The sequence below is a fragment of the Durotheca rogersii genome, assembly GCF_024521655.1.
Source record: "Durotheca rogersii strain YMJ 92031201 chromosome Unknown GGS23scaffold_3, whole genome shotgun sequence".
Lineage (NCBI taxonomy): Eukaryota > Fungi > Ascomycota > Sordariomycetes > Xylariales > Xylariaceae > Durotheca > Durotheca rogersii.
In genome coordinates this window covers 2,564,221-2,586,737 of record NW_026251234.1, presented here as the reverse complement: position 1 = coordinate 2,586,737, position 22,517 = coordinate 2,564,221, and the positions used below count along the sequence as shown (strand labels likewise).

The following is a 22,517-nucleotide window of genomic DNA, read 5'->3' as shown; positions in this document are numbered from 1 at the left end:
CGTACATACATACACATAGGCACTATACGCGTACATACACCACATGATGACTTTATTATCCAGCCCGTATACCTAGGCATGTCTGGGTGTATATATATGTGCGTGCGTGTGAATAATGGGGGGTTACCACTCCCGCCTGCTATCAGATCCAGGGGGGCCGCTGACGAAGGAGAGGGAGGGAGAGCACCGCAGCAAAGTTGCCGCATACTTCGACAGGACAGCGTCCCCGCGTCCCCTGAAAACCGCAACGTATAGTTTGGGAAGTAGGTAGGTAAACTTAGGTGAGCGGCTCAGCCCTAGCCTCGGATTTACACCGGGAAGGGATTGCAGAGAGAACTGTGCCCGCTTAGGTATACGGCTGTCTCAAGACATGATACTGGGCACGTTAATTAGAGACCTGGGTTGAAGAATATATTTATTGGGGAACTGGTACATCTAGGGCAGCGAGACGCTGAGATTTACTCTTTATATTGCTTGGGGGTACTCTGGTAATACACAAGGGAAGATGCGCGCGATTGGGTGATCGTCGCTACCAGCATAACCACCGATACCACCATCCGTCCCTTCCTCCCCCCTAATCCGATGCCGCCGTATCCCTTTCCTCGCCGGGCGGGTTGGTAGGCCCCCCCCCCTTTTTTTATTTACATATCCTCCGAGGCAGTGGCACCGGTAATAATCTCGACCAGTTCGCCGGTGATGACGGCTTGACGGGTTCGGTTGAACAGGATCTGGTACTTGCTGATCATCTCGCCAGCGTTCTTGGACGCGTTCTACGCACAGGGGTCGTTAGAAAAAAAGAAGGGGGTTGACATAGAGGGTTGGGTGCAGTGGTTTTTAGGACTTACATCCATGGCATTCCGTCGGGCCGAGATCTCGCAGGCGTGACCCTCGGCCAAAGCCCAGAAGAGGGAGTTGGACAGGGCATACTCGCGCAGGTTGGGGAGCAGCTCCTCGTCGACCTCGAAGGTGGAGAAGTTGGGCGAGTTGGCGATAGCCTCCTCCGAGAAGGCCTCGACGACGGCGGGCTCGTAGCTGGTGGCGTTGATGAACTTGTTGTAGACGATCTTGATATCGGAGTAGTCGGTGGGGAGCTGGACGACCTGATCGGCGATGGCCTGGGCGTCGGCGAAGGTGGGGATGTCCTTCCCGATGCCGGCGAAGGTGAGGACGATGTTCTTGGGGTTGGTACGGCTCAGCTGGGCCCTCGACTTCTCGCCGATGAGGACGAGGTCGGCGGGTTGGCTGTCGGGGCCGAGCTGCCGGCGCATGAAGCGCGAGAGACCGGAGTGGATACCGCCGCATAGGCCCTTGTCGGAGCTGCAGACGATGTAGAGGGTCTTCTTGCCCTCGGCCTCGAGGGGCTTGGTCTCGGCGGACTCGAAGACGGTGTTGGAGGTCTTACCGTAGCTCCGAGACTCGTTCATGGCCCGCTGGGCGCGGGTCAACTTGGTAGAAGCGACGATCTTCATGGTGTTGGTGATTTTCTCGATGTTGCGGATGGACTTCAGACGACCCTCGATTTCCCGCAGGGTAGCGTAGGTGGCGGCTCCATTGGCGACGGCGGTGCTGCGTATACGGGTTGGACGGGTTAGCAGATAACGCAATTGCGCCTCACTCGGGTATGCTCAACACGGGACGAGTGAGCGGTTGCGAATTGCCTCATAGCACGACCACCCGCACCACCAGCACTTGCTACTACCGCCTCGCTAGGCCAGACCCGACGTACCGAGCAGGAATAGCCGCAGCCCCGGCTCTCAGAGCCGGTCGTGCTGCCCTCGAAAGCATGGCGAAGAATTGACCAGACGGGGCGGCGTCCCGAACCTCAGAATAGAAAGGGGGTCTCGTTGATGGCGATGCGATGCGCAATCGATCGGGCGGTTGAGGTTAGGACAATGATTTTGATGCTCGATTGGCACAGGCCGGGACGGATCGAGGATTCTTCGTGCCCCATCCGTCCCTCCGTCGCTCGTTTCGCACCATACCCGACCACTACTCGTGGTACCCAGGTACCTAGGTAAGTACCTAATCTTCTCCAGCCACACAGGCGGCGGACCTATCGGCACACCTGGCGGCCAGCTGACGATGTATCCTGGCACCGGAACCCTGGCCAATTCTCGGGTAGGACTAAGAGAGCCAACGAACCGACGCAAGCGGCAGCATCTGAATCCACCGTGCCGACAAAATTTTCGATCCGAGCTAATGCACAGAGAGGAGGAGACAGCCAAGTGGTTTGTGCGCCCGCTTCCTCCTACTCTCCAGGCGGTTGTTACCTAATGATAATATCCGGCAGACTTGCCTACCTAGTAGGTACCTAAGCAAAGTGCTATATACCCTGGGTGCCTAGGTACCTAGGTAGGTAGGAAGGTACCTACCTTTGCGAAACTGCTCGCCATCACGGCACGAATCGGCAATCGGGCTTCCCTCCCTCCTTTTCCGCCCTGCCGCGACGCATATATTATATATATATATATGTGCATACACGCACATGTATAGACAAATATATGTACGTACGAGGGATGTATATTGATATAAATACGCACAGCTACACATAAATACCTACACACGTGGTATGTGTAAGGTAGGTATGCGTGCGCATGTCCGTGTACACAGTACATGCGACGCCCCCCGGACATATACATATTCGGGCTCGGCCCGCATGCCCCCGTTTACGTAACGATCATAATAATAACAACACGCAAAAACGCAGATGACACCCTCTATAACGTTATAGGGTGCGCCTTTTAGTGGGCACTTGCCCACTGGCCCGGACATGATACGCGCGCACGCGCTGACACACCACGCACTCAGCCAAACCCTAGAGACCGCCAGCCAGCGCGCACCACGGGCTCGCCAGCTGCCAGCAGAAATTGCGAGGCGGCCGTACACATTCTACACATTTGGCCATTCATTCACTAACTTCCATAGCTAAATTTTTTTCAATTTCACTTTTTCCCTTTCCACCTCCTTGTGTCGATCTATCTCTTCTAGAGGCTATGGCCTTGGCTTTTACGCTGGCGTAGTCTTCGCTACCTCGCAGGAACCTGCCTCGCCTCGTTGTCACGTCTGCCCAACCAACACGACCACGCCGCCGCTCGCACCTCCAGCTAAAGTGCGGATGAGGGAAACGTGCCGGGGGGAGGCGACGGGACGCTGGGCGAGGCAAAGCTGGGACGGACGGGACGGGATAACCAGGCGGGTGGCCAACTGGAGGGCCGTGGGCTGTCGTCGGTCCGGCGCTGGGTGGCCAGCCGGCAGGACGCCAGGACGACGGACGACGGGCGGACGACGGGGGAGACTCCCTTTGCTGGGCTTTGCTAGGTACAGGGCGGGCTATACAGGGCGTGCAGGCGTCTGGCGTACCCTAAGCTGCCCGTCGGCACCGGTGCCTGTAGGCATTCCTGGCCCATTCCTACCTGCTGCGGACGCTCCACTCCTCAGCAACCTCACCAGCCAATCAGGTCCGCCACAGTCGCAACAGTGGCTAGCGGGCTAGACTTCCAATGAAGCCTTCTTTTCTTTCCGCCGCCCTTCACCCTCGCCGTCTCTCTGAGTTTCTCTCTCCCTCTCTCCCTTTCCCTCTCGCCTTTCCCTCCTCCTTCTTCCGCAGCTCTCGCAATCCCGACGCCCGAAATCCCTCGTCTTGCCTGAACGTCCCTCCGTCCTCGTCCATCAGGGTGGTGCACTCCGGTGTAGTCCACCCTTCCAACCTCTGCAGCATCGCATCCTCTCCCCCCAACCCTGCTCTGCGCTCTTCTCGCTCGCGCACCTCTTCCCTCAACACCCAACAACTGCCTCGGAATCTGGCCCCAAGCCCGCCTGCTCCCGTACCACGCCCGCACAGGATGGCGTCCGATTCCTCCGACGATGATATGCCTCTGGCTCGCTCCAACGGCCACCGTAAGTCGTCAAATTCGCTCTACCCCCGTCGCTTCGGCTCGTCTTCCTCTCCTCCCCCCCCCGTACGGTTTGTCCTAACATCTCGACGTTTGACACGCCCAATCCACACACCCTTCCTTCCCTCACACACCCAACACCCAACGTGTTCGGTCCTGCATATCGCGCACCCGCACACACGCACACACCCGTACGCATACACGCAACACTAGACACAATTCCCCTCTCTCTTTGTGCTCACGTCGTTTGAGTTTTTTCTCCAGCTCCGATCAACACTAACGCAACGTCTTACGCCAGTCTCGGCCTCGACGGTTACGAAAGCCGAAGACAAAGCCATGAATAAGCTCAACTCCGCCAAAGCCAAACCCGCCGCCGTTTCCATCCGCAACGGCCCCATCAATGGCGATGCCTCTCCGCAGGCAAATGGCACCGGTAAGCGGAAGTCGCGATCTTCTACCGGCAAGGTGAACTACAAGGACGATTCCGCTAGTGAGGACGGTCGGCTGGTATGTTTCTATCTCGCCTCCACACCGGGCTGCTAGCGACGCAGAAAGAGCGGGAACCCCCAACGACTAACATGCAGGTCCAGGCAAAACGCCCGAAGAAAGTCAAAGTCGACGACTCCGATGACGAGGTTCTCAGCAAGAGGAACGGCAAGTTGCCTCCTGCCGCCAGCGAGACGGCCTTGCTTGATGACTCTGACGATGACCTGCCCTTGAATGCTAAGCTCGCTGCGAAGAAGAAGTCCATCGAGAAGAATGCCGAGAAGGAGGCCAAGGCTATCCGCATAAGCGAATCCAAACTCCAGAAGCCGACTCCGAAGAAGGCAGTCAAGGATGATTCCGATGACGACGTGCCCTTGGCAGGCGCGAAGGGGAAAAAAAGGGCATCCAACGGTATCAACGGCAAGGCGAAGACGAACGGTGTGAAGCAGGCCGATTCCGACTCTGACGCGCCCGTTCGCAAGAAGGCGAAGACCGTCGCTAGCAAGACCAAGGTAAAAGAGGAGAAGTCTACCCCTGTCAAAAAGGCCGCGGCCAAGAAGGTCAAGAAGGAGGTCAGCGAGGAGCCGGCCGAGGGCGACGAGGATGGCGAAGAATACCGTTGGTGGGACGCCCCCAAGAAGGAGGACAATAGCATCAAGTGGACCACCCTCGAGCATAACGGCGTTCTGTTTCCTCCGCCCTACGAGCCCCTTCCCAAGAATGTAAAGCTCCTCTACAACGGCACCCCGGTCGACCTCCACATCGAGGCCGAAGAGGTCGCTGGCTTCTTCGGATCGATGCTCCACTCGACTCACAACGTGGAGAATCCCACCTTCCAGAAGAACTTCTTCGCCGACTTCAAGGAAATCCTTGACCAAACTGGCGGCGCAAGAGACCGGCACGGCAAGAAGGTTGACATCAAGGAATTTGCCAAACTAGACTTCAAAGCAATCTTTGAGTATTACAACTCGAAGAACGAGGCGAAGAAGGCCCGTCCAGCCGCCGAGAAGAAGGCAGAGAAGGCAGAGAGGGACGTGGTTGAAGCCCCGTTCATGTACTGCAAGTGGGATGGTCGTAAGGAGAAGGTGGGCAACTTTAGAGTTGAACCTCCCGGGCTCTTTCGCGGCCGTGGCGAGCACCCGAAGACCGGTAAAGTCAAGAAACGAGTGCTACCCGAGCAGATCACAATCAATATCGGGAAGGAAGCACAAGCCCCGGCGCCCCCCGACGGTCACAAGTGGAAGGCTATCCAACACGACAACAAGGCTACGTGGCTAGCGATGTGGCAGGAAAACATCAACGGCTCATATAAGTATGTCATGCTTGGCGCGAACAGCGCCATCAAGGGCCAGAGCGACTACAACAAGTTTGAGAAGGCCCGAGAGCTCAAGAAGTACATCACACGAATCCGCAAGGACTACACGAAGGATCTGAAGGCAGAATCCATGGCCGACCGGCAGCGCGCTACGGCTGTCTACCTGATAGATAAGTTCGCCCTAAGAGCAGGCAACGAGAAGGATACGGAGAACGAGGCCGAAACCGTCGGTTGCTGCTCGCTCAAATACGAGCACGTCACCCTACGAGAGCCCAATACTGTCATTTTTGACTTCTTGGGTAAAGACAGTATCCGGTTCTACGACGAGGTCACCGTCGACCGGCAGGTTTTCAAGAACCTCCGGGTATTCAAGAAGCCTCCGAAGAAGGAAGGGGACGATATCTTCGACCGCCTCACCACCACTCAGCTAAATAAGCATCTGTCTTCCTACATGCAGGGGTTAACCGCGAAGGTCTTCCGTACTTACAACGCTTCCTGGACGATGGCGAACTTGCTCCGGGACCTCAAAGTGTCGAGCGCCACCATGCCAGAGAAGATCAAGCTATATAACGACTGCAATCGGGAGGTTGCCATCCTCTGCAACCACAAGCGGACCGTCGGCGCCGGCCACGAGGCACAGATGGAGAAGCTCGGCGATCGCATCAAGGGCCTCAAGTACCAGAAGTGGCGAAATAAGATGATGCTCTTGGATGTCGACCCGAAGCAGAAGAAGCGGAAGGGGGCCGAGTTTTTCGAACTAGACCCGGAGCTTGACGACGCCTGGATCCAGGAGCATCAGAACTTCCTTGTCGAGGAGCAGCGGACCAAGATTCAAAGGAAGTTTGACAAAGACAATCAAAAGCGCGAAGACGACGGCAAGAAGCCGATGCCCGATAAGGAGCTCAAGGAACGCCTCCAGGCGGCGGACGAACTCGCGAAGAAGTTCAAGAAGGAGAACAAGACCAAGAAGGTCGTGGCCGAGGGCAGAGGGCCGACCGTGGAAAAGATCGAGGGTAATATCCAGAAGATCGAAGAGCGGATTCGCACGCTCGAGCTCCAGGCGGCCGACCGCGACGGCAACAAGGAGGTTGCTCTCGGCACCTCCAAGATCGTGAGTCCCCGACGGTTCCCCCTTCGGTTGTTTCGCCAGGATACTAACCCGCGACCTAGAATTACATTGACCCCCGCCTCACCGTAGTGTTTTCCAAGAAGTTTGACGTTCCTATTGAGAAGTTCTTCTCTAAAACCCTACGTGAGAAATTCAACTGGGCCATCAAGTCGGTGGAGGACGACCACCAGTGGGAGTTCTAGAGTGACCGGGACAGGTCCGATCACGATACTCGTACTTGTTCTATATCATGTAATAACATTTATACACCCCGATAATTGCGCGCGATCACTAGAGAGGTCTTGATAGACAGACGCATCAGCAGGCTCCCCTTTTTTTTTTCTTCTACCCTCACTACCTCGTTGTTTTTATTTATCTGTTTACTGTTGTCCCAGGGCGATGAGGCGAGATTTCGGAGACACGACGGGACATTATGACGGCCCACGATTGGAATGGTCGCGTGGCCGGATATTTCAGCACGGATTGGTACATCCGTAGGCATTGGTTTGCCGGTTACAGAGGGGGAGAAGGGGGGAAGCAGAGACGTTAGGGGTGCGTCTGCTTTCTAGCGACGGGGGAAAAATAACGGTGTTCCAACTTTGATCCGCGCCGTCGCCTGTATATATTTATGTAAAAGCAGAATCTGGAGGGGCTTGGCCTCGTCGTGCAAGTACAGACTCCTGGTGGCTTGACCGCATTCGCTAGGTTTGGCGGTTGCTCATATCGTAGGCCTTCACCAGAGTGCCGCGAAATAGGTACACTACGCAGCGACTCCAAATCGTGCGAGTGTAAAACCACCGAGATTGGGTGGTTAGGTTCCTCTAGATTAGTTGCTAGCAACGATCGACTCGCCGGCCTTGTTTGTCTGCCTACCTACCTACCTACTCGCTACTTGTCCAGCCTGTCCGACCGATGTCGAAAGGGCCCTTCTCTTCCGACCCGACTGACTGACTCATGAGGCGGAGGCTTTCATCGCGGACGAGACGGACCCACGCCCAGGCGCATCCCAGCGAGAAGAAAGCCGGCGCGATCGGGGGAAAGGGGGGCGGGGGGGGGGGGGAGGTGTGGGCTCGACCGATCCATCTCGCCGTCTCTGAACCGGTTCGTCCAATCTACGCTCGCCACTCTCGCCGCGAGCATCGATAGGTCGAGCCCGGTCCCCCTCCACCGCACCGCACCGTGCCTCGCCCCCCCCCCCCCCCCCCCCTCCCCCCTCCTTATCTCCACTCGCACACACGTCGGACGTAACTGGCGATTGCATGCGTGTAAGCCGGCATATGTGTGTGTGTGTGTGTGTGTGTGTGTGTCTCGTCTGTCGCCTGGCCTGGCCTAGGCCTAAAGCCCACGCCTGTCCTGCACGCGCGCCAGCCGGCGCAAGTTCGGTGGGTGGCAGCACCTCGTCCGCGGGGGCAGGTTTTGCCTATCTGTCTAATCTGTCTGTCTATCTGTCTACCTAGGTAGGTAGGTAGGTAGGTATCTTATCTAGACTTGCCACTCGCCGATCTCGAGCCTCTCTGCCTGTGCCCCCTCTCCCCCCCCTCCCCCGGAGCGCCCGCCGCCGCCTCGAGCCAGGCTGAGGCTGCTGCTGCTGCTGCTGCTTGGTCCTGGCCGCCCGTCCCGTCCTGTCGGGCCGTCCGTGGCTTGGCGACGACGTGGTGCGCTTTTGTGTCAGGTAAAAGGAGACCCGAGCGGCTCGCTCGCCCTCTCCAAGTCTCGTCCGTCCCGTGCGGCCGCGTCTATTTGCCTGTCTGTCTGTCTGTCTGTCTGTCTGTCTGCGCGCGCGGAAATAGACGCCACGGCGACAGACACGTACCTACGGGAACACACGAGGCACGCCAGAGACGGCGGCCGGGCGGCCGGGTAGGCGAGCGAACCGACGGACCGGGCGAGCGAGTAAGCGAGGGCAGGTAGCGTGCGTGCTGGCTCGACAGACAGCGCCGGCGCCGTCTTCAACCCCCCCCCCCCCCCCCCCAACGCACCCTCGCCTGATTCCCCTTTCCCCCCGCCCCGCCCCGGCCAGGAGCGCAACGAAGACCTAGGCAGGCAGGCAGGCAGGCAGCAGCAGTTTGGGTAGGGAGTTCGCAGCCGCAGGGCACGCCGGCAAGGCGTGCTGCGGAGGCGTGTAGGCACACGGTGGGCAGGCGGGCGGGCAGGCAGACCGCAAGGCCAAAGCAGGATGGTGAGACTCGCTTCGCACCCTGCGTCTGCAGCTGCGCGTGCATCGCATGTGCGCCACCGTGCTCCGACATACGAGCAGGCCAATGGCACGCTGCCTCCCGCACCTCGCGCGTTGCTCCCCCTCTCCCCTCTCCTCCTCCTCCCTAATAAAAGAAAAGCCAATCTCACGATAGATAAGCCGCTCCCCGCGAGCGAAGGAGGGTCGAAGTTCGCGACGTCTAGATGCTCGTATTCGTTGTCCTAGTCTTCGGTCCCGTTTTCGCCTCCGCCTTGTCCTCGCTGCCCGCGAAGAAGCAGGGAGAAGTGCAGCCCCGGGACGCACAAGAAACGCTGTCTACGAATCTAAGATATAAAGGCTAAAGAAAAGAGGGCAAGTAATAGGACGTGCGGGCACACTTTGTGTAGAGCCTCGAGTCTCGCCGGCAGAAGGACGCTGCGTACCGGTTCTCCCACCCTCCTTCGTCTCTCCTGCTGTCGACCAATGCAACCGACCGCTCGAGCCGTCTTAAAAATCATCCCCATCGCCTCACCTCCCCCCCCTCTTGTTTCCCTTGTCCCCTCGCCATAACCCGCGCGCCTATGCGGAGAGTCTAACTAGGAATTTCTACGCTACAGATGCCAAAAAAGAAAGAATAAAAAAAGAGAGAATAAAATTTTAGAATCGTGGGCGGCGTTAACATACTGGAGCATCCGAAACATGACCTGGCTCCTTCTGACACTGAGCTGACCAGATATGCACGTAAGACAGCAAGGCAGGCGGGCAGGCGGGCAGACAGACGCTAGGCTGGGCTGTGTGGGCTGTGCGCTAGCTCGGCATCGAGAGACGGCAACCCGCCAGGACGAGCAGGCAGATACGTAGATAAGAGCACGGGAGTTGCCGCGAGAGGAGGCTGACCGACCTAGGAGCCGACCTAGGACCTGCCAAAGACCTCGCGCACGGCGGCGCCGAAGCGCTCGACGGCGGCGGCGATGTTGGACTCCGAGGCCGCCGCGAAAGTGGTCCGGAAGAAGAGGCCGCTGAGAGGCCGGTCGGGCTCGGCCCGGAACCAGGACCCGCGCGTGGCGAGCACGCCCTTGGCGATGCATGTGAAGAACAGCTGCTCCTCGATTTCGAGGAGGCTGACCGCTCCCGCCCGCGGGTGCTGCGCGGGGTCGATCTGGAGCCAGAGCTAACGAGAGAAGAGGGAGGGAAGAGGGTTAGCTTAGCCGAATACGTTGCGTTTCGTCACCCTACGTTGCGTCACATTGGAGGGGGGGGAGGCAGGGAATTCACGAAGCAGCTTACTTACAAACATGCCCGCCGCCGGCGGGACCCAGCTCACGAGGTCGCGGGGGAGGTACTTCTCGCAGGCGGCCAGTATGGTGTCGCGGCGGCGGGTGTACTCGCGCCGCAGGTGCATGAGCCAGCGCAGGTAGCCCTCGTGGCCCCAGGTCTCGTCGACGAGCTTGTGCATGACCAGCTGCGAGATCCCGCTTGGGCCCTGGTTGCAGCACTCGGCGTGCCGGATGAACCGGTCCACCACCTCCTCGCTCGCCGTGATCCACCCGACCCGCGATCCGGGAACCACAACCTTGCTGAACGAATCCATCCGCAGCACCCGCCCGTCCGTATCGATGCTAAGCAGGCTCGGCACCAAACTCTCGAGGAATTCCTCGATAGTTTCTGCCGGGAGGGCGACCGCGCCGTTGGCATGCCCGTTAGTGTGCCCGTTGGTGTGCCCATTGGCGTGCCCGTTGCTGCTGTTGTACGCCGGCATCTGCAGGTAATAGTACGGCTCGTCTTCAAAGATGTAGACGTCGTGCTTCTGGCAGACCTTGTACACCTCCCGCCTCCTCTGCAGGCTCTGCGTTGCGCCGGTGGGATTCTGGCCTGACGGCACCGTGTACAGGACGGTAGGCTTCCGCGCGCCGCCCCTCGCAGCCGGGTCCCAGTTCGACAGGACCTCGTCCAGCCTCTCGGGGACTAGGCCCTCGCCGTCCATCCCGACACCGAAGACCCGGATGCCGAGCGGCAACGCCGTCTCGAGGGCGGTCGAGAAGCTGAACTCCTCGGTCAAGATGCTGTCGCCGCGTGCGCGGTCGCAGAAGATGCGCAGAGCCTGCTCGAGGGCGCCCGTGCTCCCGACAGTAAGCGCGCATCGCCAATCGCTGTACGGCGGCGCGTTAACGAGCTCCGTGTGCTCCGTGACCCAGCGCACGAGCGGCGCCGCGCCGACGGACTGCCCGTAGTTCATACCGATGGAGAGGTCGAACACGCTCTCGCCGTCGGGGTTGCGGGCGTCGTACTTGCCTATCGTGATGTCTTGCCCCAGCGGTCCGTGGGTCTCGGCCTCAGTGAAGTACGGCGGCGTGGGGACCCGCAAGGAGAGCGAATCGATAGGGAAGTTTTCGGGCGCTGGCAGTCCGCCGCCGAGCGAGATCATCCCCGGCTGCTTGAGGTACTTGGCCGCCTGCTTTAGCACGCAGGGTCCGCGCGCAAGCGACTCCTGGCTAAAGAGATCTACGAGGGAGGACGACTTAGCAAGCAAATAAAATTACGCCCTCAGCTTTTATGTTTATCGACCGCATGCTTGCGGGAGGAGCTGGCAGCGGGAGGGGGGGGTAAAGAGGGGTGGTAACGTGTGCACGTTAGTGAGCGGGCAGGTGGGCATCGTGACTTACGCTCCCATCTTTTCGCCTTGGGCTTGCCGTACGCGTACTACAAGCATGCATAACAATATACACATTAGCAAGACTGCGTTGGGAGGGGAGCGGAGCGGAGGGGACTCGTACGGGAGACTTGAACATGTCGCTGTCCGAGTAAGACGCCGTGGAGGCAACTAGTCGGCCCGCCTTGGCACGCCGTGCCCCGATGCCGTCGAGCGTCAACCGCTTGGGCGTGATCGCCGCGGCGTGCGTGCCATTTTGTTCTACCACCACCACCATATCTGTAGTGGCTACGAGCGGGCGAGGACGGTGGTTCTGTAGCGAGGAGGCAGTAGTAGAAGGAGAGGAAAGGGAAGAGAGGGAGAGAGGGAACCGTCGCGGCCGTCGTCGTCTCGAAGAGGTAGGCCAACGGGCAGCAGTAGCGCGGCTAGGGGGGGATTGTCACTGCCCACCGCCTCGAGCCCGTACGTAGGTTTGGTGTGTGTGTGTGCAGCCGGTCGGTGTTATTGCGTGCGTGTGCAAGGTGCGTATGCGTGTATGTTGGGGGAGCTAGGTAAGTCGGCGGGTATGTCTGTAGGTGTGGTGCAGCGTACGGGGTGTTGAGTGAGGTATGATGGGTGGCCGTGTGGTTGACGGACAATGTATAGATGTATATATACCTAGATGGAATGGATGTAGGGTATAGCGATGGGCGGTCCCTCCTCCCTCTTTGTCCCCCTCTTCACCTCAACAACCCCACGGCCCTATTTATATCCAGGTCGCGGCATCGGCCAACCTGTGAGGCCGTGTCCCATATTGCCCAACCCCAGACCGAATCCGAAGTCGACAGCTGTGCAGATCCGACGTCAATTCAAACGTCGCCTTTGTTCCACTCGACAGCAATCCGCGTCACGGGGCCTCGGTGCGATAACGGGGCACGATAGTGGAGAACTGCGTCCCCCGGCCGATTGTAGCCGGCCGTAGCCAATACAGACCGCGCCTGGTCACGCCTTTCTGTCACTACGCTTCCTCTCGCCTCGCCTTGCTTCTTTAGGCTGTTCGGTATGTTTCTATCTCGTAACCCTCACTAAATCGCTGCGCGCCCTCGTCGGCAAGATTCGATCGAGACAAGTCAACAGAAATACCCATCATCTATCGACTGCCTATGCAAGGTGTAGTCTATGCCGCCCGAGCCTTTCCTCTATCTATGCGCCGTGCCATGCTGTTTCCCATCTCGTAATGACAATATCATTGCTTTCTCTATGCCATGCCCAATGCTGATGAGTGAACCCTCGTGTCCTCGCCGGATTCGTTCCCATCGTGGCCCATAAAACACCCGCCTATTGCCTGCCCGAACCCTCGGTTCCACGTTATAACATGTCCTCATCTATCTCCGATCTTACCAATGCGATTTTTCTTGGTTTTTCGTCACGTGTCCCCACCACTACCTAGCGCGGCGCAGCCGAGCTGAGGTAGCACTCACCACACCGATACGTTCGACTCCCGCCGTACCAGGTGGGTAGGTACGTTCCTAGCGACGCCTAAGCTCATCATCGGTCCTTGCAGTTTACCGACACGCCGGTCTTTACGCAGGTTATCGACACGTCTCTTACCTCCCGCGGACCGGGTGTCAGTAGCTACCGAGGTCGTCGTCTCATCGCCGGAATATCCGACTACCTGCGAGAATGGCGAAGAGAGAGAAGAGGAAGACGGCGGGATAAGCGGGGCCTGGATAATGCACAGGTCAGCTTCGCATCTACGCACACATCGCTTCTTCCGATAGCCACCTGGGGGAAACGGGTTGTGAACATACGCATGACGGTTGAGCTCGAAGGCACAATCTTCCCCTCTGAGGTCATAACCCAGCCGTCGGGTAGGGGTGGGGCGCTAGCGGTCTGGTTGTTCGAGCCACCGATGCCACCGGCGGGGACGTTAGCCGTCCCGGTCGCGGTCGAACCGCCGGCAACCGCAGTCGTGGTAAGAGTGCCGGCGTTGCCTAGGTTGCCGTTTACCTGGCCACCCTCCGACCGTATGGACTGCCACGTACCCGAGGTGTCGCCATAGCTGTAAGAGTCGCCGGTGCTGTAGTCCGTCACCTTGAGCGTCTTCACGCTCATGCTAAACGGTCCCAGAGAGTAGTCGGTGGGACCACGTGCCCACTGTATGGTACCGTCCGGGTTGCTGGGGTCACCGCCCGACCAAGCGCCGAACTTGACCTGCATGGGAGTCTGGGGGTATTGGTTCGGCTCCGCCTCGGAAGCCTGCAGCGTTCGCACCACCGTCCCATCGATAGTCCATACGATTCGGTCGCTCGTCCAATCTACCACATAGGTAACGAAATTATTCTGGTTATCGCCCATCTTGTGAAACTGGCCACGGTTGTAGGAGGCGGTTATGCCTTTGCCAAAATAATTCGATTGGACCTCGCTCGAGTCGGCGCCCAGCCATTCCCAGTCTATCTCGTCGAGGCAGTCGGATTGCAACACGACCGAGGATACGATGCCGGCACCGGGCGCCGCCCTCAGGTTGACCTCGACACGACCAAACATGATGTAGAAGACCGAGGTTAGCTGCGGGGAGTTGCCACTCTGGCTGACGGTGAAGGTTACACCATCCGGTCCGTAGGTCGGCTCACCACCCGACTTCACAAACGAGTTTACCTCGCCTCGCGTGAAGTCGACGTCGATGGCCATACCAAGGGCGGTGTCCGCCGGGCAAGCTGCAACCCGTTAGTATTGGGGGTGGTGGTGTTCGGACTAGCGCCGGATACGGCACGCTTCGCTCGCTTACTTGAACTGAGAGGATTGCAGGATGTGTACGTCTGGGCCGCTGTTCGGTAGGCAAGCAAGGCCGCAGCCGCTGTGGCCCATCTCGCCGCCCAGAGCACCATGGTTGCTGCGGATCAGGAATGCGGGTGGGGGATAAGACAGCAGCTTCGGGGCAACGAGGGTCCAAAGACACGGTATATGGCCTGTCAAACGGAGTATGGTAATACGCGCGCACCAACTGCTATGATGGAGGGCAACGAGAAAAAGAATTCCCAAAAGGGTAGCAGTTTTTATCAGGTTGCAGAAGATATGCACGGAGCAGCCGGAAGAAGAAGAAAAGAAAGTGAGACTCGGGAAGAGCCGCGAGCTCAGAGAACCCAACCACCCGATATATAGGTAGGTAGATATCATCGCTAACGTAGCCGGTGGTCACGTCCGCGGAGCGAGAGTGGGACGACATGGTCCAGGTGTGGGATACGAGTGGTTTCTCGCTCGAGGTACCTCCCCGTTTAGGTAGTTTAGGTGGCCCAGGATCAAGTAGGCATTCAAGAACGTGCGGACAGCCGTCATCTCGTCCACTAGGCACCTGGTAGTTGTTGTTGTTCCCCGTTCGTTAGCAGCACGGCATGCGAGCAGAGCCAGGACAGAGTCGACGGAGATGCTGTCCGTGGTGTGATGTATAGCGGTATCTGTGCATGGGGGCGCGGCCCGCGAGACAGGTAGGTCTCCTCGGCGGAACTTGGAAGAGGAGGCTGCCAAGCTGGCTATTCGTGCCGGTGTGGTGGTGACGCTGATGTTGGGACCGGCCAATTGGAAGAGGTTATACCTAGCTAGGTAGGTAGGTGGTTGGAGACAGGGCTTAGCGGTCGCGAATCACGCCAAGCCATGTGGCTGGACCAGCGCAGGTGGCTGGGGACGTTACCTGGGCACTGCGTGTATAGACGTACCTTACCTGGTTCCAACCCCCCTTCCAAGAGATGAGCTAAATGACGAAGACTATTAAGAGGTAGTGCTGGTAGGAATCGAACCTATCCTCCATTAAATAACCCATTGATCTCCAAGAGGTTAGGTGGATACCTCTAGGTAAGTACCTGGTAGACAAGTATAACAAGTGGACCTTAGTATATTAGATACCTTAGGTACCTCCTAGGGTAACCTCTCTATAGGCTATTACGAGGGACCTGCCTGTTACATAGGTAGGTAGGTAAGTACCCGGAGTACCAGGCACCTCTGACCCCTAACTCTCCGCGTCAAGTACCAGGTAAATTCCCTGACCTCCTCGTGAGCAGCCCACCGCCTCATTACCTGGTATTATCTATCGTCCTACCTAACCCCCACAGAGTCCTCGGACCTCCGGCTCGACTCGTGCCTCTGCCACTTCAGCTACCCGTCAAACGCCGAATCCCCAAGTCGACCAGTATGTGCTATCTAAGTCTATCCTAGTGTAGGTACATTGATTGATAGGTGCCCGCAAACAAGCTGTCCCTGACGGGCTGCGGGGTAAGACTAACCTCCTTCAATATTCGCCATGTAGTAGGACACCCGTGCCTTTCCGAGGCTTCTAATCCGTAGGCCTGCTTACCATCCGGTCCACAGATGGCAGCTTGCCCGTAAAATTTTTTATTAACAGTGAATACCAGCAGCAACTCCGGGTTGGTACCGAGTTCTCGTTTCGCCACTTTCGCCTCTTCCGTGGCTTCTCCCGGGGCCGAGAATCAGCATGCTAGAAGTCGCTCATTTTTGTCGGCTGCCAGGCTATCATCTCGCCTTTAGCGCCCTTCTGGAACTATCTGAAGATCAAAAGTGACGACGATGTAACTTACCCTTTATCGATTGGCGTCGCAGAAGATGCACGCCTTCAATGTGATGGCACATTGTGCTTATCACATTATATTCCTCTTCCTCTTCTCCCCCCCTCTCTCCGTTTCTTCTCTGGGAATATAGTCGCTGCAGGCTCGTTTCCGCCTGGAAATTGCGGCCCTCTCGTTCGAGGTAAGAGCTTCGGTGAAAACCCAAATGCGAAAGCACTCTATCCAAATACAGACAAAAAGAACGCCGATTCCAAGCTTCATTAGTATAGGTCGAGAGAGGTTAAAAGTAAGACTTCGTTTGGTGGAACTTCTTACTTCTAGCCCTCTTGCTAGCTTAGTGGGTTAGATAATAGAGGACAGGTTCGATTTCTGACAGCGCTACTTGGTAGTCTCTATTGTTTAGTCTATCTTTGCTCATGCTCATATCTTCGGTTCGAGTAGCCCGGGAAGAAGCTGCGAGTCATCGTATCGCACGATGAAGGTAGACTTCCGAATTCTCCTGGTAGCGAGAGATCTTCCGAAGATCCTTGACTGGGCGGGGTGTATCGTGCTCTATGCCCGCCATTCATGTGGGCCAATAACGCGTCTCGATCTTGATCATACGTATAGAAACTGCCCGGGGAGGGCATTCGCCTCGGTTCCGGGTTTCTTTGTCGGGGGCCGGCATCGCGTGGGATGTGCCTGTGTTCAAGCATTTGATATTAGATCGTTGCGCCAGAAGCTGTCTCCGTTCCCAGGGCATTTCACGAACCTGGAGCACTCTTCGATGAAGACACTCATCATTGCCACCAAGAAGGGAACGCGTCCGAGAAGAACAGATATTGAAGTGCCAGAGTACGGCACCAAGACGATGGCCGGCACTACGACCGCGAATAGGGCCAAGAAAAAGTGTCTGCAACTGATTAGCTCCGGATCCGTTAGTGCGAGACGGTCGCCTGCCTAGCTACGGCCCTCCTGTTGAGGGAGTAGTATATCAACGCGGAGATGCAGAAAACGCATATGGCACTAGTCTTGTCAGCAAGGGCTGCTATCCACCTAGGGAGGTTCCGCGCGTACATGTATCGGTAAAAGACGCCGTCCTGGCGAATGGCTGGGTAGACCGCGGCCCCAAACATAGTGCCTTGCGATAACACCTTGCCAGCATGTCCGAACCGGGCCTCGTAGGCTTCGAGATGATCGGATATCGTCATCTTGATGAGACGTATTGCGTTAGCAGTATCGAGCCTAAGAAATGTTATGTTAACTCTCGAAAAACGGACCGTCGGAAACCCCGCGCCGAGAGAGGGAGAGAGGGGCAAAAATAAAACGGCGAAGTGAAGAAGAGTATATCTGCCTGGCTCTCCCACGTAATTCCTAGTTAGGTGGGTAGGGTTCAGCCGTGCTTTCCTCTCCCTCTCTTGGTGACCTGGCACGACAGGAAAAGCGATAGAAAGGAGGCCCAGCCGCCAGCATGGGAGAAGCCAGAGAGGGAGTTTAACAGGGCTACCCTAAGTAGATACGTAACGGGAGGCAGACTAGGTCGCGGACCGTCCGGCGTCCCCAAATCTTCCACTGCTACGCTCTCCCCGAAAGGCGACCAGGCAGCATATGCCTATCTCCAGTCATAACACCACGCCAAGGTCTGCCTTGGACGCCGTCTCGTCACTCTAGTTGGCCTTACATTCGGTAGGTCTTCACCGAAATCGTCAGATAGTGGCCGTGACGTATTAGGGACCTGCTATTGGGAGAGGGGGTTCGCGTCTTGCCTCGTAGGCAGCCTGGGGTAGTGCATGACGCATGCTGATGGCTGCATGGTGTTGCTGCACCTGTGGTCTGCCTGGTTACGCAACGTCCTAGGACATCATCTCGATCCACGCGGGATCTCATATGCCACCAGCAACTCCGAGTATGCTCACGCTCGACGCTTCCGGTCCTCGACAAACGGCCTAATGCTCCGTTATCATTGACCAGCCCGAAAGGACTCTGTACTGACGGCAGCTGCCAAAGTGAAAAGGCCTCGAAGCGCAAGTCGCTGAATATAAGGACCGGCAGGGTAAGCCGTTCGCGGACGGTACTTCTCTCAGCTGAAACTAGAACGCGCTCTGGTAGTTGTTTTTATGTCTCTCGCTGGTTCTAGCGTCTCCATGTTAACGTTTTCAGATGCACTCACTATCAGGTCTTTCACTCAATGCTCCAGGAGGTCCTGTCCGCCCCCGTCCAGATAGATGGCTACCGGAAGAACTATCGCTGCCAGAATTGACCGAGTTAATCCCCGCCATTGCCTGTAGTTCTATTACAACCTCCTACATCGCACGGATAGAGTCCGTGCTGGATAATTCCGCAGATGCGAATGTTCGTTTCCGGGAACTCCCCTCCCCCTCCCCCCTTCTCTTCATCAGTTGGCTCCCATGCTGATGCTCTAGATTGACGGCCCAGTCCCATCCTTCTCCTGGGCAGGTTTTAATCCGTGTAATGTCGTCCGAGGTGCTGTGGCACGCCTCGCCGGGACTCGCGCTCGGGTCCTGCTTGGTGCTGGGGTGCTGTTTATCCTCCTACGCGCATCGGCGCCGGGACCAAGACCAGTACCAAACCATCGTCTTCGCGATCTGGATCGTCTGGGCTGTCTGGGTCGGCTGGGGGATAGGGACCAGCGCTGATGTGGTCACGCTCGGAATCGTGCCATGGGCCTTGTGTGCGGCCATGCTCAGCAGCTTCGTCGGGCACCTAGGGGCGCGCTGGCTAGCGACGAGGGCGAGGGGCGGGTACGGGCATGTCGTTCTTGACGCCACCCAGGAGAAAAACGCGCCCCTCGAGTCGTAGCTTCGGGTCGTGCCCTGGAAGAGAGTTCGATCTGGCAACGAGGTTGCCGTTTTCCGTAAAATGTCGAGTTTGGGGGGACATTGGGGTGTAAGCTGAATGGGGGAAATTTTGACTAACCATACGGAGCGGATGGGGGTCTATGGAGACTATATCATGTGTTATCGCTCTCCTTAGAAAGAATCACGACGGCTAATAGTGTTTCCATAGGAGTTCATTTTCATAGTCAGGTACTACGTCATTCTTAAGTACCCAAGTAATAGATTGCACCTACGCCTATATGCCTATCTAATATCCTCTTGCCGAGTCCTCTCTTCTAGGGCGATGTGTAGTAACATGTAGTTACTAGCCTATAGAGGAGATAAAGGAAGAGAAACCGTAGCAGGTGGGCAGGTTGTACGGGTACCTATACAGTCTTCACACATGACTTCGTCGGATTGAAGGAAGGGCGTTCGTCAACTCAATTTCTGACACAAAGCTCAGGCCACGCTATCAACACCACAACTTCTTCGAATATCACGCAAAATGGACCCTACCGTGCCCCAGGAATATCCCATTTCGGCAACGGCATCTAGTCTCTAACTAGGCTCCAGTCTCCGGCCTGCAACCCCGTGGCCCTCGCCCGAATGTTGCTGTGGAGAGGTGTGTACCCCGCACTCGACTCCCCGCACAGTCGAGTATGCAGGACCCCCCGCGGGGACCAGGCCCTGTTATAGCCTCTCCTCAGGCTACGTGGCTTGCGAAAGCGGTGGACGTCGCCGTGGCCAGGTGAGGGATCGAGGAGTGGAAAGCAAAGGCTGCGGCGACGGAAAGCATGCATGCGTCTCATAGGCCGATTCCGACGGGTTGATGTCGACCGTGGCCACCACCGAGAGGAACGACTGGGTCAGCCGGCCACGGTGGCTGCCGGCGTCGCGCAGCGTAATTGGCTCGCCCGCTCATGGAATTCAGGCTCGACGCGTACACTGCATCCCGCTCTCCGGGATCGAATTATGCCACTCGGGTAACACATACTGACTCCCTTATCTATCGGCAACTCGTTGTTTACGCCCTCGTCGGCGAGGGAGAGGGCGAAGGAAAGGGGGTGGCGGGAGGCGAGGGGAGGCTTATCGGAGCTACTACGTACTGAGTTAGGCAGTTATAGGCGCTACCCCGCTAGCACGGTGCTACGGAAGGACGGCCGAGACGGGGCAGCTCTACTAACCTGTGGGCAGCTCTTAGGGGGTACCTAACGTCCTCTAGAGGCATATACCTAAGGTGCCTAGGTAGGTAGGTACCCAGATAGGTACCCAGGTAGGTACCTAGGTAGGTATCCGGGTGCCTCACATGCCCATCACAGGCAGGGTTTGGCAGAGGCACCCAAGGCGGTAGGGTTAGGTAGGAGGGGCGGGGCAGCCGCGCGAAGAAGGCAAGTCCAGCCAGCAGACCTACGTATTCCCGCACCTCCTCCAGCAAGCCTGCTAGCCCAGTCCAGTAGCCGACCAGTCGCCAACCCAGGTCGCCTATCTACGGCCTCGTCTCCATTGCGTTATCGCTGTCTCATCGGCCATATTAGGATCCGATAACGAGCGCCCATGCGGGGAAGAAGATCCCGACACTACGGTTGCCAGTCGTTTGCGTACAGCCGCTCGGGAGGGGGGCCAAAGAGGGAAACGATACCTACCCGTGGCATATATACCTGCCTATCGACCGACTGCCCTTCCCCGGCCATGTTCCGGTCCATCTTTGTCTGGACCACTTCCCCTTCGACACTTCGACGGCTAAACCCGACCAGTCTGTCCCGGGCCTTTCTCTCTACCATGGCCGATCTCAAGGTTGATCTTACCGCCCCGAACGGCAAGAAGTTCGCCCTCCCTACTGGTCTGTTTATCGGGAACGAGTTCGTCAAGTCGGCCTCCGGGGCCAAGATCACTAGTATCAACCCAACGTAAGCGCGGGCAAGTACACACCGTGGGCGCCGACGTCGAGCTGACCCTGTCCACCATGCTAGCAACGAGGAGGAGATATGCTCGGTGGAAGCGGCCAGCCCGGAAGACATCGACAAGGCCGTAGCCGTCGCCAGAGCTGCGCTGAACCACGAGTCGTGGCGGGACATCTCTGCTACCGAGCGCGGCAGGCTGCTGTACAAGCTGGCCGACCTCGCCGAGCAGGAGAGAGAAGTGCTGGCGACCATAGAGACCTGGGATAACGGCAAGCCGTTCGGCGATGCGACGGGCGACCTGCAGGAGGTCATAGACGTCCTCCGCTATTACGCCGGGTATGCCGACAAGATCCACGGCCAGACGATCCCGACCACGAGCCAGAAGTTCGCCTACACCCTGAAGCAGCCCATCGGCGTCTGCGCTCAGATCATTCCGGTAAGCGTGCCCCCCCCCACCGCGCATCCGTTAACTTGAGAAAGCAGGCGCTGATACCCGGGCTGTGCAGTGGAACTACCCGCTGGCGATGGCGGCGTGGAAGTTGGGGCCGGCGCTGGCATGCGGGAATACCGTCGTCCTGAAGCCCGCCGAACAAACCCCTCTATCTATCCTATACTTCGCGGACCTCATACGCAAGGCCGGATTCCCTCCCGGCGTGGTTAACATCACGAACGGGTACGGCAAGGACGCCGGGCAGGCACTCGCGAGCCACGCGGACGTCGACAAGGTCGCCTTCACCGGCTCGACCGCCACGGGCAAGCACATCATGAAGACGGCCAGCAGCAACATGAAGAACATCACGCTCGAAACGGGTGGGAAGTCACCGCTGCTCGTCTTCGAGGACGCCGATATCGACCAGGCGGCGAAGTGGGCCCACGCCGGGATCATGAGCAACATGGGCCAGATCTGCACGGCAACGTCTCGCGTGCTCGTGCAGGCGTCGGTGTACGACCAGTTCGTCGAGGCGTTCGTCGCGGTGGTCCGGACGACGAGCAAGGTCGGCGACCCGTTCGCCGAGGACACGTTCCAGGGCCCGCAGGTAACCAAGACGCAGTACCAGCGGGTGCTGAGCTACGTCGAGTCCGGGAAGGCGGAAGGGGCGACGCTGGCGACGGGGGGCAAGCCGAGCCCGATCGGCGGGAAGGGGTACTTCATCGAGCCGACGGTGTTCACGAACGTGAAGCCGGGGATGCGGATCTACCGCGAGGAGGTGTTCGGGCCGTTCGTGGCCATCGCGGTGTTCGGCGACGAGGCGGAGGCGGTGGCGATGGCGAACGACACGACGTACGGGCTGGGCGCGGCGGTGTTCAGCCGCGACGTGGAGCGGGCGCACCGGGTGGCGGGGCGCATCGATGCCGGCATGGTCTGGATCAACTCGTCGAACGACTCGGACTTCCGCGTGCCGTTCGGCGGCGTGAAGCAGAGCGGCATCGGGCGCGAGCTCGGCGAGGCGGGCCTCGCCGCCTACTCGCAGATCAAGGCCGTGCACGTGAACCTCGGCCAGAAGCTGTGAGCCCCGGAGGAAAGGGGGGCGGACTAGATAGGCTTAGGACCTAATTGACTTGATCGCTAGTTGTTGTACTTAGCTGCCATATCCTCCCCCCCCCTTACCCCCGTA

The 22,517-nt window shown here is 58.1% G+C and overlaps 7 protein-coding genes across 7 annotated transcripts; 3 read left to right on the top strand and 4 right to left on the bottom strand.

Moving 5' to 3' along the window:
* Nucleotides 1–402: 402 nt before the first annotated feature.
* Nucleotides 403–1,947, bottom strand: GGS23DRAFT_553338 (ATP synthase F1 gamma). Its single transcript, XM_051515465.1, has 3 exons — nucleotides 1,727–1,947; nucleotides 846–1,566; nucleotides 403–770 (listed from the first exon to the last, which is right to left on the bottom strand). The coding sequence occupies exons 1-3, from the start codon at nucleotides 1,783–1,785 to the stop codon at nucleotides 642–644; spliced, it is 909 nt and encodes a 302-aa protein (XP_051375764.1). The 5' UTR covers nucleotides 1,786–1,947; the 3' UTR covers nucleotides 403–641.
* A 2,282-nt stretch (nucleotides 1,948–4,229) lies between these two features.
* Nucleotides 4,230–7,005, top strand: GGS23DRAFT_603175 (uncharacterized protein; the record flags this gene model as incomplete). The annotated part of the gene is made up of 3 exons (XM_051519438.1): nucleotides 4,230–4,400; nucleotides 4,484–6,805; nucleotides 6,865–7,005. The coding sequence occupies 3 exons, from the start codon at nucleotides 4,230–4,232 to the stop codon at nucleotides 7,003–7,005; spliced, it is 2,634 nt and encodes an 877-aa protein (XP_051375763.1).
* Nucleotides 7,006–9,696: 2,691 nt separating this feature from the next.
* GGS23DRAFT_303249 (putative L-kynurenine/alpha-aminoadipate aminotransferase) lies at nucleotides 9,697–12,109 on the bottom strand. Its single transcript, XM_051512738.1, has 4 exons — nucleotides 11,753–12,109; nucleotides 11,642–11,678; nucleotides 10,270–11,480; nucleotides 9,697–10,149 (listed from the first exon to the last, which is right to left on the bottom strand). The coding sequence occupies exons 1-4, from the start codon at nucleotides 11,903–11,905 to the stop codon at nucleotides 9,892–9,894; spliced, it is 1,659 nt and encodes a 552-aa protein (XP_051375762.1). The 5' UTR covers nucleotides 11,906–12,109; the 3' UTR covers nucleotides 9,697–9,891.
* Nucleotides 12,110–13,084: 975 nt separating this feature from the next.
* Nucleotides 13,085–14,925, bottom strand: GGS23DRAFT_303246 (glycoside hydrolase family 16 protein). The gene is made up of 4 exons (XM_051512737.1): nucleotides 14,396–14,925; nucleotides 13,419–14,324; nucleotides 13,219–13,333; nucleotides 13,085–13,136 (listed from the first exon to the last, which is right to left on the bottom strand). The coding sequence occupies exons 1-3, from the start codon at nucleotides 14,493–14,495 to the stop codon at nucleotides 13,260–13,262; spliced, it is 1,080 nt and encodes a 359-aa protein (XP_051375761.1). The 5' UTR covers nucleotides 14,496–14,925; the 3' UTR covers nucleotides 13,085–13,136; nucleotides 13,219–13,259.
* A 1,527-nt stretch (nucleotides 14,926–16,452) lies between these two features.
* On the bottom strand, nucleotides 16,453–17,663 carry GGS23DRAFT_303242 (uncharacterized protein). The gene is made up of 4 exons (XM_051512736.1): nucleotides 17,241–17,663; nucleotides 17,124–17,189; nucleotides 16,936–17,076; nucleotides 16,453–16,865 (listed from the first exon to the last, which is right to left on the bottom strand). Exons 1-4 carry the CDS (start codon nucleotides 17,372–17,374, stop codon nucleotides 16,589–16,591), a joined length of 618 nt encoding a protein of 205 aa, XP_051375760.1. The 5' UTR covers nucleotides 17,375–17,663; the 3' UTR covers nucleotides 16,453–16,588.
* A 189-nt stretch (nucleotides 17,664–17,852) lies between these two features.
* Nucleotides 17,853–19,267, top strand: GGS23DRAFT_303028 (uncharacterized protein). Its single transcript, XM_051512735.1, has 3 exons — nucleotides 17,853–18,216; nucleotides 18,324–18,515; nucleotides 18,600–19,267. Exons 2-3 carry the CDS (start codon nucleotides 18,324–18,326, stop codon nucleotides 18,981–18,983), a joined length of 576 nt encoding a protein of 191 aa, XP_051375759.1. The 5' UTR covers nucleotides 17,853–18,216; the 3' UTR covers nucleotides 18,984–19,267.
* A 1,512-nt stretch (nucleotides 19,268–20,779) lies between these two features.
* GGS23DRAFT_603174 (aldehyde dehydrogenase) lies at nucleotides 20,780–22,412 on the top strand (the record flags this gene model as incomplete). Its single annotated transcript, XM_051519437.1, has 3 exons — nucleotides 20,780–20,907; nucleotides 20,971–21,337; nucleotides 21,408–22,412. The coding sequence occupies 3 exons, from the start codon at nucleotides 20,780–20,782 to the stop codon at nucleotides 22,410–22,412; spliced, it is 1,500 nt and encodes a 499-aa protein (XP_051375758.1).
* Between the last annotated feature and the right edge of the window lie 105 nt (nucleotides 22,413–22,517).

What these genes read in the sequence shown, in the direction of transcription:
- GGS23DRAFT_303028 (XM_051512735.1), top strand. Translation starts at nt 18,324, where the DNA reads ATGCACTCACTATCAGGTCTTTCACTCAATGCTCCAGGAGGTCCTGTC. An exon ending in ATAATTCCGCAGATGCGAAT is followed by an intron (nt 18,516 to 18,599) that starts GTTCGTTTCCGG and finishes TTGACGGCCCAG; the next exon opens with TCCCATCCTTCTCCTGGGCA.
- GGS23DRAFT_553338 (XM_051515465.1), bottom strand. Translation starts at nt 1,785, where the DNA reads ATGCTTTCGAGGGCAGCACGACCGGCTCTGAGAGCCGGGGCTGCGGCT. An exon ending in GCTGCGGCTATTCCTGCTCG is followed by an intron (nt 1,567 to 1,726) that starts GTACGTCGGGTC and finishes CCGTATACGCAG; the next exon opens with CACCGCCGTCGCCAATGGAG. An exon ending in CCCGACGGAATGCCATGGAT is followed by an intron (nt 771 to 845) that starts GTAAGTCCTAAA and finishes CCCTGTGCGTAG; the next exon opens with AACGCGTCCAAGAACGCTGG.
- GGS23DRAFT_303242 (XM_051512736.1), bottom strand. Translation starts at nt 17,374, where the DNA reads ATGACGATATCCGATCATCTCGAAGCCTACGAGGCCCGGTTCGGACAT. An exon ending in GGCGTCTTTTACCGATACAT is followed by an intron (nt 17,190 to 17,240) that starts GTACGCGCGGAA and finishes TGACAAGACTAG; the next exon opens with TGCCATATGCGTTTTCTGCA. An exon ending in AACAGGAGGGCCGTAGCTAG is followed by an intron (nt 17,077 to 17,123) that starts GCAGGCGACCGT and finishes AATCAGTTGCAG; the next exon opens with ACACTTTTTCTTGGCCCTAT.
- GGS23DRAFT_303249 (XM_051512738.1), bottom strand. Translation starts at nt 11,905, where the DNA reads ATGGTGGTGGTGGTAGAACAAAATGGCACGCACGCCGCGGCGATCACG. An exon ending in GCGACATGTTCAAGTCTCCC is followed by an intron (nt 11,679 to 11,752) that starts GTACGAGTCCCC and finishes GCATGCTTGTAG; the next exon opens with TACGCGTACGGCAAGCCCAA. An exon ending in CAAGGCGAAAAGATGGGAGC is followed by an intron (nt 11,481 to 11,641) that starts GTAAGTCACGAT and finishes CCTCCCTCGTAG; the next exon opens with ATCTCTTTAGCCAGGAGTCG.
- GGS23DRAFT_303246 (XM_051512737.1), bottom strand. Translation starts at nt 14,495, where the DNA reads ATGGTGCTCTGGGCGGCGAGATGGGCCACAGCGGCTGCGGCCTTGCTT. An exon ending in CTGCAATCCTCTCAGTTCAA is followed by an intron (nt 14,325 to 14,395) that starts GTAAGCGAGCGA and finishes AACGGGTTGCAG; the next exon opens with CTTGCCCGGCGGACACCGCC. An exon ending in TTCGAGCTCAACCGTCATGC is followed by an intron (nt 13,334 to 13,418) that starts GTATGTTCACAA and finishes TGCATTATCCAG; the next exon opens with GCCCCGCTTATCCCGCCGTC.